Consider the following 12026-nt stretch of genomic DNA (forward strand, 5'->3'; position numbering starts at 1 on the left):
ACAAAATGATTCAGCTGGACCTGTTGCATGAGTGGTGACACATCTTCCAAGTTTTCTTTCAATTTACACATATTACTCATATGACTTTGCCTACATCATACTTTTTCCTTTTTTTCTTTTTGTTTTGTTTTTTGTTTGTCACATTTTTCACTCCTCATAAACTGCACGCTTCCAGTTCCCAGAACAGCCTCCTGTGCCTTTGAGCCATCCCATTTTCGTGGCGCAGCCTTGAACTGCGTCAGTCCAGAACGGGCTACTTAAAGGGTTTCCCTCCCTGCAGCGGTGCACTCTCCTCTGCTGCAGACCAAGTGGCGCACGCTCCTAAACCCAAGACTTCATGGCTCAAGGTAAGACACCGTTTCATTTATGCATGCACATTAGCGCTGCACCGTTTTCTGCTCTGCGTTATACGGGGACTTCTTAATCACATTATGAAATAATATGAGACGCATTCATATTTCCGTGTCTCTCTACCCTCTCTCTGTCCCTGGATAGTCTAAAGGTCTGCGCCACGGCAATAACATGACAAAGCTGTGAATGAAAGCGCATGCATTCCACTCTTATTCTGCAGCAGGTGTTCAGACCATGCATTAAGATCGGATCTGGCCAGCGTAAAAGGACAAGTGTGAACACCCCCAGGATGCACTGAGATCGCAACAGGGGTGCTCATGTGCTAGGAGCCTCATTTATTCAGAATTGTTATAAATTATACAACATAAATTAGCACCTGTTAAGGAGAAATCACCTTGATGTTTGTTCATTAGTAATAAGAGTTTAAATATATATAAATTAAAAGAAATGTCCTTGTAGCTGTTAATTAACTAAAAGATTGTTGATCTGGTTATGTCCACATACATGGATCAGGCATAACATGAGCAGAACACTGAATTAGCACAGGATGGTCAATGTTATTTACTTCTCCTGTAAGTGGTCATAATGTTACGCCTGATCGATGTGTAATCTTTGAGTTGCCTCCTAAATCAATCTGTGAACCGCAGACTGCTGCAAGCAATAACCTGTAATCTGTGAAGTCAGTGTGAACGAGAGGATCTGCGATGAACATTCGGCGTCTTTTGCCGTCGGCCGAGGTGGAGTAAATACTCTGGTGTTCTTTTATCCAAGCAGAACACGCAAAAACACACAACCGACTTTATTCTTGTGATTCTGAGAATTAAGTCTGAACTTGTCTCTCACTGAAAGGACATGCTCTAAGTCATTTATTCCTTCTCCGTATAAATCAGGATTACATCAGTTTTTAAGCACATTCCAATATGTTGTTAAAATATTTTCATTTGTCTGAACGGAACTTTACATTTATCACTTGCGATCAGATTACCCGGGACGGTCGTTAATGCAAGGTCTGAACGGGGCCCTGGACCACCTTAACATGTGGTCTGAGATCATGTCACTCCAATGCGTCCTGCGTGTGTTCATACCTTTTAAGCCTGAAGTGTTTCGACCCCGCTCTAGGAGTTTATCAATTCAAAGTGAAATCAAAGTGCTGCAGCCTGAAGGTTTCTCTCTTCTCAACCTCCTGCCAGAACGCAACAGGCACAGATCCATTCTGAAGGCGAAAGATGGCAAATGCGTGACCGTCTTGTGGTTCAGAGGTACACCCAAGCTGTGTGCTAAAGAACATCAGTCAGGTCAAGGTACAGCGTCCCTCTGGTGTTGCTCAACAGTTTATGCAACGGTTTGCCGTTGTTTACAATTACAACTTTATAGAAGTATCTCCCAACAAAATCATGAACTGAATCAACCAACAAAATAGTAATTTAACAATAATTTGTTTCCTTTAGAACCTTCCATGTTCACAGAGAGACGTCATGACGGCCAGGAAATCCAGATGACCTTCCATTTTGAGTATGACAAGTACCTCTACTACCCGAAGGTCGAACATGATGGAAAGAACTCCTTCAAGGTAAATAAAGTAAAGAATCAGTGCATGTCCATTTGTCGCAGTTTTCTCCTTCCAAACCAATGAAACCAAAGACGATGCTGGATTCTATGTTTTGTGTGTTCACAGTTGGGGGTGAAACGCTACACTGAAAACCAGCCAGTGTTAAAAGATAAACATCATTGGTTTAAGTTCGTGAACATCGGTGGAAGCGAACACACGATGCTGCAGTCTGTGGTTTCCCCTGACTATTACGTCTCCATATCAAGAGAGGATTCCAGTTTGGTGCTGAGTCCAACCAAAGACAATGGAGCAGAAGTCACAGTTGAGGACATATAGGTATGTTTTCATTAAGTTGTTTCATAATGTGAAAAAGTTTCTCCGATCAGCAATTGTATGGAATGAATACACCATCATGAAAATCATTTAGAAACCCCAGGGCCTTGGTTAGCGCGGCATGTTCTAAAACAAGTTGTAAATGTTTATTTACATGGCCAGTTTAAAAATCGAAGTGGCCTTGGAGTCCGTTGGCTCATCCGTTCATTAGATACTCCATTCAGACTCTAAAATAAAGCTCAGAGCACTGGAGCTTAAGAAAACACATGGATACAGACAAAACGAATGAAAGTGTGTGCTGCGCTACACTCATTTTTTTTTTCACGGTATTTTGCTCCAGTGAAATCGGAAGTAGACTGTACATGGACTTTCCAGCGCACTCACAGGCATGAAAAAAATTCCTTCTGTGCTAAATAAACCTGGTGTTGCTCACAGACTTAGACACAAAGGAAATTGCTTGGTCATGGCAGCTTAGTTGCACATAAAAAAAACAAAACAAAACATAAAAAAACAAAAAAAAAAACACTTGAAATATAAGTAAAATAATACAAAAGCAAAAAGTATATGAACAAATATACAAGAAATAGAGATGGAACAATATATATTATATACATAGGGATGATAGTAAGGTGCAATAGTGTCCATTAACATGAATAACATGGAGTTATCTGTTGTTGAACAGCTGGATAGAGTTCGGTATGAATGACATCCTGTAGCGTTCACTGGGGGAGTGGATCTGGATCAGTCTGTTGGAGAATGAGCTCCTCTGACCCTCTATTGTCAAAATTACATCTGAATATTGTCCAACAGAAAGGTTTTCCCTAGAGCATGCAAGAAAATCAAGCAACTCCTGCTCCAAAGTTCCTAGCATTCCTCACCAGCTAGCAGCAAGGAATGTAAGATGTAAGAAAACTGGAATTGTAGAGTCTCTTGAAGACATTTCGTCACTCGTCCAAGTCCAATTCTGATAAATAACACCAACAGATGCATCTTTTACCGTTCCTTTACGACTGAAGAAGCTACTTAGATGAAACGTCTTCAAGATACTCTACAAGTCCAGTTGCCTCTAGCAGAAAGTAATGAAATCTATATTCTTGACCTGAATACATCTGCTGAGAACAGACAGAACAGATATGTATAGCCTGTATAAAAACAGGCAGCACCTCAGCACCATCAGTAGCATTTAATAGTACTCCACAGTGTGTTGTATTTCTCTGACGAGCTGGCGCTCCTGTGTTGAGCCACGTTTGTCCATGAACAACTGTTTTGCTTCCCCAGCGTACAAGTCTGTGTATTCCTCACTGCATTAAACTACATAAGACAATTTGCTCCGACCTTCCCGGCATTCCTCGCCAGTTAGCGGCTAGGAATGCCAGGCACAGCCTTATCTCGGCTAATTCATCTTTTATCGTTGCTTCATCGGGAGCGTTTAAACAGCACACGTCAAACGTGGCATTGGTGACATATTCAGCCTATGTGTTTTTGCAACGCCTGACCTAAACGTGTGCGTTTATGATTGCCTGTCTGATAAGATTTCTGTGAAGGTTCTCAGTCATCCGGGTCGTGGTTTATCCAAAAACGGTTGAGAAAACTGGAATTGTAGAGTCTCTTGAAGACATTTCGTCACTCGTCCAAGTCCAGTTCTGATGATTAACACCCACAGATGCATCTTTTACCGGTCCTTTACAACTGAAGAAGCTACTTAGATGAAACGTCTTCAAGATACTCTACAAGTCCAGTTGCCTCTCTTTAAAGGTATCGGATGTCTGATAATATGAGATGCTCAACCGATCGATGCGTCTCTTCCTCTGCAACACTCTCTGCATTCATTAACAGCATTATAAATATTGATTCTCTGGCTCTTAACCTCTCAACCTTCTCTGTGTTGTTTTTTTCCACAGCCCAACTGAACTTCATGACTCCACTTATCCCTGCTCGGGCAGATTCCTTCCTCTGCAGCGTCAACCAGATCTGCTCCGGCTGTGGACCAAGCAAAGAGTCATTATTCCCTGTGAGGCCAGTTGTCTCGTTAAACCGAATCCAAGCATTACTCTCTCACTGCTGTGCTTCCATAAATTTGGGCGACATTTAAGTGACAGATTAAAAAAAACACACACTCTCACACATACCGTAGCAACGAATTGATGCAGCAGGATTTGTTGAGATTTTAAGGTCTCGTTATGTGAAAGTGTCCCATACTGTGATTGTTACACGTTGCTGCTGGTTGCTGCTGGTTGCTGCTTTTGAGCTTTTAAGGCTCAGGGCCCTAATTTGAAGTGCAGATCGGAATTTTTAAGCATCCCTGCCAAAACTGAGATCACCGGACTGTTTTTCATAAGACAACTCCAGAGCCTGGTATAGTTGAAAAACAGTACTCGACTGCCCTCTTTCTTCTCAAGTGACTACAGGACCCTTTTATTTTGAAAACATTTCACAAATACTTTTGATCTGTTGGCATTTAAGTTATATCTGTGGCTTGTTTATATTACTACTACACGGCTACTACTAGCAGACTCTCTACTGACACAGGATGTATGAAGAGCTTTAACAATAATGCCACTACAGTGGCTATGATTACATGGACATTATATTAATCAGAATAATAGCCGAATGTAACCACCTCAATCAGAACAGACTGGCCTGATCAGAATTTATTATCAATCAGCTCAAGGAGCGACGGAAATGCGGAGATAGAAAAGTGTGTCGCTGTTCAGCTGTAGCCTGTTTAAAAAGTGGACGCCATGACAGCTCCTTGAAAGTGAAGCAAAAGCATGTGGGGCTCCCCCTAGTGTTAGGTTGCAGTATAGGTCATAAGCTCCGCCTCCTCCATGTTAGAGGGCAGGGCTTGGGCCGAACTACAACACTAAAACACACGTCACATAAATGTTTTTTCAAAGATGGTTTCCGTCATTTTACGTAGTTAATATAGCGCTGACGTACGTTTAAGAGCTTTTGTTATTAGACCCCTTACATTATAGTTAAATAGTTATTTAGTTATTGGACGCCTTAAAAACAGGATGAGACATCCTGATGATTGACAGTTGCCATTGACACCCGCTCTGTGGAGCAGTCCTGTAGGAATGGGACAATTGTAAAAAACCTAGGGGTGGTTTTGTAATTAATCTCGATTAATCGCATTTTAATCACACAACAATATTTGCCCCAAAAAGCAAAATTTTTTAATTTAAATGGATTTTAGTGAATCAAATACATGCATATTGTAAACTCAAACTCTTTTAAAGTCTGGAAAAATGCATTTAATTGCATTTCGATTCAAACCGGGACTGCTAGCGCTAACAGCTCCGGCAGTTTCTGTGCTCACTGCAACATGCTTTGCATTTACAATGGCACTGTAGCGTTGAAGTGCTTCGGTGGTATGCAAACTCTTTTTTTATGAGGTAGGTTTTGGAAATGAAATTTGCCTTCCATCAGTCCTAGCGACATACTTTCATCCACTTCCTCTATTTTGGTAGCAGTTAGCCCAGCTCTGACGTGTGCATCAGTGTAATCGGTGTACCAGGAAATCTTGCGATTAAATGCGTTTTTTTAAATTTTTGTAACGTTTTTGTTATTTTTTTTTGCAATTAACCAATCGCATTTTACGCGTTAAAGTCCCACCCCTAACCCCCCCCCCCCCCAAAAAAAAAAACTAAGTATACTTGTCAGGGGTTGCACGACACCGTCTAGTCTCTGGTGACGTCACCAATAAAAGCCCAGTAGAAGGTAATGAAATCTATATTCTTGCTGAGAACGGACAGCTAATGTGCTACATACTGTGTACTGCACCTCAACCTTGAGCCACATGTTTGTCCATGAATAATTATTTTGTTTCCCCAGCGTACAAGTCTGTGTATTCCTCACTGCATTAAACTACATAAGAATGACCAGAATCATCTCAGTCAGCTTGTAGAAACGCTGTCCATGTAACAGATATATATGTTTAAAGGATCTAATGAAGCTTATTTTTTTACTTTGTGTACTAACAGTGCAACTGTTATTTATTACTTATTAAGGCATTTATCATTAAAAGTGAACTATTCTGAATGGTGTGTTGTTTGTTTTGTTATTTTTACGAGTATGGCTTAGCCCCCCCCCCGCAACCCTTCACAGGGCAAGTGGTTACAGAAAATGAATGAATGAATGAATGAATGAATGGTTAATGGAAGAGACAATTAATTCTCAGAGAAGTGAGTGAGTAAGATTAGATTTCAGTTTGAGTCACGCTCACTCCCTGTTCTCCCGCACGTCTACGAGACTTTGCTGTTTTTTTCCAATGAGACATGCAGTGTCCAGTGTCATCATCACACAGTCAGCAAAAAGTGTCAAAAAATGAAATATTAAGATAAAGTGAGGTAGAATTTATACAAAGTGTATGTAAAATGTACAAGTAGATACAAACAATATATAAAGTATATGTAAAATATGCTTACAATATACTTGTATTTATATATAACTATAAATACAAAATAAAGTATATATTAAAAAGAATAAATATACAAGTGTGTGTATATATATATATATATTGGTCAACAAATTATTTAACCCCAACTGATGCAACGAGTAGCTTCTCATTTCTTAAACAAGCATGTCTAAAGACACATCCTGTGGTCGTGGACAATTAAATTCTAAGACTGTTTGAGAAGGGTCAAATCATTGGCATGCATCAAGCAGAGAAAACATCGAAGGAGATTGTAGAAACTACTAAAACTAGGTTAAGAACTGTCCAACACATTATTAAAAACTGGAAGGATAGTGGAGAACCATCGTCTTCCAGGAAGAAATGTGGTTAGAAAAAAAATCCTGATTGATGGTGATTGACGATCACTTAAACATTTAGTGAAAACAAATGGAAGAAAAACAACAGTAGAACTCAGGGCTATGATTAATAGTGAAAGTAAGAGCATTTCCACACGTACAATGTGAAAGGAACTCAAGGGATTGGGACTGAACAGCTGTGCAGCCTTAAGAAAACCACTAATCAGTGAGGCTAACTGGAAAAAAAAGGCTTCAGTTTGCTAGGGAGCATAAAGATTGGACTCTGGATGGAAATAAATCTTGTGACATTGCAGAAGCTTATCAAAACAATGACAGTCTAAAGGCGGTCCAAAGAAATTAAGAAAACCACTAATCAGTGAGGCTAACCGTTAAATAAGGCTTCAATTTTACTTGGATTGGCCACCACAGAGTCCAGACCTTAACCCCGTTGAGAATCTTTGGGATGTGCTGGAGAAGTCTTTGCTCAGTGGTCAGACTCTCCCATCATCAATACAAGATCTTGGAGAAAAATTAATGCAACACTGGACGGAAATAGACCTGTCCAGGGTGTACCCCCGCCTTTCGCCCGATGGCAGATGGGATAGGCTCCAGCAGACCCCCGCGACCCTTAACAGGAATAAGCGGGTACAGAAGATGAATGAATGAATGAATGGATGGAAATAAATCTGGTGACATTGCGATCCAACGAAATATTGTGTGACCTTTTTTTGGTTTATATATGTGTGTGTGTGTAATGCAATAATATGGATTTAAGATATATAGATATCAGTATATAGTGAGATATATAAGATATTAAATATATATTATCTATCTATCTAGTAGCAGCTGAAAGGGGTTCAGTCTTTTTTAGCTGAATAATAAAAACCACAAATAGTTCTCATTCCTTTCCATCCACCATAACGACATCAAGGAATAATCAGTGAATCACCACAGAGTGGTGCAACAAACACTTAAGTCATGACCTATCACGTAGTAGGATATGATGGATGATCTTTTATCATACTGGTATGCGTCAAGCTACTCAAATAAACGTCCAAATCTCACTGATTTAATGTACTTGCTTTGGAAAGAAAGTGGAGTTTGAGTGAGCGTTTCGTTTGCTGACTGCCCCCGCGCCCCAGTCATCAAAATAAAAAACAAGAAACACACAAGGAAACCCTGTCCAGCCTCTGGGAAGCCATTCAGACTGCATTTTGAAAAATAGTGCTTTTATATGAGAGTCTATGTGAACTGCTTGAAGTCACAATCTGTAATAATTATTCCCTTTATTATGATCTGACATGGGGAAATTCTTTTTTTCTGCATTTAACCCACCCATGCAATCACACAGTAGTGTGCACTCTCGGAGCAATCACTTGTGTACGAAGGGGTTGCTTCTCTAACCACTACGCCACAGCTCCCCAAGAGAGTGCACCTCTTTCGATCCAGTATGAGTCAAAGTTTATTTACTGTTGCCCTGTGTACAGGTACAGCAGGAGTGGAATTTAAATTGAAACGACCCACACTGTGCAAATTTAGCGAGTGCCTAAGAACTAAATTAAATAAGGTAAAGAATAATAAAAAATAAGAAAGTTGCTGCACAGAAGGGTGTTTATAGTCAGTTTAACCCGTGGGAAGAAGCTCCTTCTCAGCGTCTTGGTCACGGCTGTAATGGAGCATAATGAGTAAACACGTGAACACTCTGTGGTTTGGATGGTGAATGTTCCTGATGATCTGCAGAGCCCTGGTCCTGAGCATCAGACCTGACGTGTCCTGCCAGTTGAGGAGGGCAGACGCAGTGATGTATTAGAGATGACACAGAAAATTCTCAGGAAAAATTGCGTAATTTTAAACCCACTCTTGCCTTGTATAGCCATATTCCATTCCATCAATATACACCGATTAGGCGTAACATTATGATATTTCTTCCTAATATTGCGTAGGTCTGCCGTGTGGCCTCCAAAACAGTTGTGACTCATCAGAGAATGGACATGGTGTCCTTCTGAGGGTGTCCTGTGGTGTCTGGCAACAGAATGTTGTTAGTGGGGGGCTTTGAGGGGTCTGTGGATCTGTGGATCATCCCACAGATACTTGATCAGTTTGGGATCTAGTGAATTTGGAGGCCAGGTCAGCACTGGGGTTGGCTGCTGCCGTCAAGGTGGGTGATACATGTCTAAGTAACATCCACACCAATGGAGGCCTTGTCCAAAAGTCTGGGTCTACTTCTGGATCACAGACTGAACTGGATCGGCTAAAACAGACTCAGTATACAAAAAAAGGTCAGTTTTTCCTCTGTTTCCTCAGGAGGCTAAGGTCGTTTAACATCTGCCGGAAGCTGCTGGACATGTTCTACCAGACTATCATAGCCAGTGTTCTCTTCTACTACGCTGTAGTGTCAGCACTAAGAAGAAGGACACCTCTGATACAGAAGTAGGAGCAGAGCTGGAGTCCCTGACATTAGTGGTAGATGGAAGGACCTTGAGCAAACTCCGATCCATCATGGTCCATGTCCACCTCCCTCTACGGGACACCGTAGTCGGAGGAGAAGCTCGATCAGTGGCAGGCTGCTGTCTATCTATCTATCTATGTTAACTACTTTGTCTATCGGTGGTCATAATGTTGTGGCTGATTGGTGTATGTATAGTGGTGCCCTGAATTACAAACAAGAGACAGTTTAACAGTTTAGTCTGACAAAGTGAAAACATGAGTGAGTGGGTGGTTGGTTGGTTCCGTCACACTGTGAGGGGAACGCACCAGACATGATCATAAATAGATTAGATGACAGATATAAAAGTAAAGTCTCTCCTGAACTGCTGCCAGGGGGAAATACTATCATTTATGAGGCAACCGTTGACCTCACTAAGAGCAGCAGTGAATGAGTAAATAAATAAATAAATATTGAGCAAGCGCAGACAGGATGTGTACTGGCGAACTACTCAAACTCGCTGTGAGGGGGCGGAACAACTTCTTTTTGAGGCATTTCTGAGCTTTTTTTTATCCCAAATGAAATCATCCCTTTCATTTAAGGAAGTAAAACCCTCACACGAATTTAACTGTAAAATCTTTACGTGGCCCCGCATCCGGTTGATGAATCACACTTGCATCCCATCTTCTCATCAAGCCTCCATAAAAGTCCAGCTTCGCCTGTTTGCTCTGTAGTGCCTACGCAACAGTGCCTTTGAGAGTTTTCCGGTTCTCTTGACCCCTTTTTCGACCTTGAATCAGACCTCTGCATTCTCCTCTCCAGACTCAGCGCTGCGGTTTTTAGTTTTTTCTTTTGACCTTCTATTGAATTTATCAACAGATTTTGTGTTGATTGCTCAATTAATTTCATCCGTGGGACAGGAAGTGCCAGAGTTCACACCATCTTTAAAGATTTTATAAATGACCTAAAAGTAAAGATACAAAAGCGCTGACCTGTCCAAAACACACAGAACATGTGCTGGGGATCATTCAAACAGATTCAGATGTGGGCTGGTTTAAACACTTCCATGTGTCTTTTTGGAGCATAATTTGCTCTTTGGACTGGCGGCAGTAAAAGTTATTTGCAGAGGCTCAGAGAAGAGACAGCTCACTGCTGTCAAACCTGAGTCAAACCAAATAAGTCTGCCAGCCGGGTAAATGGAAAAACCGAGCATGTTTATTTTGCATAACCTGATCCAAGTCTTAAGCAGGCCTGGTATTGGAATTTGTCAACCAGAGATCACAACATACGACTGACCTAGTTCTAGTAGTGGAGATTGTTTATATGAGTCACGTGACTAATACATGCCACGGATGCATGCGAGAAAAGTACCTAAAAACCAGAGACCTGTCTGTGCAGGAGGTTGGATTTCTATGGATTAGATTTGAAACGATGCAAAAGGCGCTTTCAGTTCTCAAGTTGTTCGCAGGAATTTCAGCCCACGCAAGAATTTGCAAACAACATGCTTCACGACCCATGTGTAGAGAATAATTATAGCTGTACATGACTTATTTTTTGAAGTGGAATTTCATTATAGCTTTGAAGGACAATAAAGAAAGTCTGTTTGGAGTATGTCGTTTTGTAGGTAAAATAAAGCTGCAGAATTAAATGTTTCAGCAGTCAATAGGATTTATCTTCTGGGGATCACAGATACCATCATCATTTTAGTTCCCCCTAAAACAATATATTAACAAGAGACCTTGTTAGCTTTGGCTCTAAGAATAGAAATTAACATTAGAGACCTAAACCCGTAATTCATACCAGGCTGTAAACATGTTTATTTCAGGTGTAAAGTTGGACATATTAAAGAGGAATTACCATTTTTCTTACAACCTGGACCTTATTTCTGGCATAAAATACAATCGTTTACACACCAATATAACTTTGGTGTCATTTGGAGCCGTTCGGAAGATATCCGAAGATCTGCATATATCCAATAAAGTGGGAGTGACTGGGGCACCGAAACGCAGCCTCTAAATAACGCATTAACTCGTTCATTTCACCAATATTTCGGGGAATAGCACTAACGTATCATAACAAAATATTGGTGGAATGAACATGGAGGTCTACAGAGATTAACTCGCTTTTGGAGCCAGCCTCAAGTGGTCTAACGCTAGCAGAGGAACGGTCCAAATCCTCTGGACAGCAGTCAGTTAACAACTTCACCAAACGTCCTGTGGTAACAGAGAGAAGGAGGCTGCACATCAACTATTTGATAAAGTTATTAGAGCTTAGCTGCAGAGAAATACCTGCTACACTATCCCATCTAACAACACGCTGTGGAGTACTATTAAATGATATTGATGGTGCTGAGGTGCTGCCTGTTTTTATACAGGCTATACATATCTGCAGCTCACAGTATGTAGCACATAAGCTGTCTGTTCTCAGCAGATGTATTCAGGTCAAGAATATAGATTTCATTACTCTCTACTGTGTTTTTATCATTGATGTTATCATTGGTGATGTTATCATTGGCATTGTAATAAGTCAATTTACGTTTTGGCTCATATCTCCAGAACCGTGTGCCCTAGAAACAAAATTCTCCCTCTGATTCCTACATAGCCCTGGTTCTAA

General features: G+C 40.8%; 1 protein-coding gene across 2 annotated transcripts; it reads left to right on the top strand.

The window, feature by feature from the left end:
* Positions 1-267: 267 nt before the first annotated feature.
* LOC311492849 (uncharacterized protein) lies at positions 268-6277 on the top strand. 2 transcript variants are annotated; one of them, XM_084551267.1, is made up of 5 exons: positions 268-347; positions 1542-1652; positions 1800-1921; positions 2027-2236; positions 4135-6277. In XM_084551267.1, exons 1-4 carry the CDS (start codon positions 338-340, stop codon positions 2234-2236), a joined length of 453 nt encoding a protein of 150 aa, XP_084407393.1. In that variant the 5' UTR covers positions 268-337; the 3' UTR covers positions 4135-6277. The 2 variants fall into 2 exon arrangements, with proteins under 2 accessions (XP_084407393.1, XP_084407392.1); XM_084551266.1 differs by lacking the exon at positions 268-347 and having other exon boundaries at positions 779-1652.
* Positions 6278-12026: the final 5749 nt, after the last annotated feature.

This window comes from Chelon labrosus, assembly GCF_963514085.1.
Source record: "Chelon labrosus genome assembly, chromosome: 9".
Classification (NCBI taxonomy): domain Eukaryota; kingdom Metazoa; phylum Chordata; class Actinopteri; order Mugiliformes; family Mugilidae; genus Chelon; species Chelon labrosus.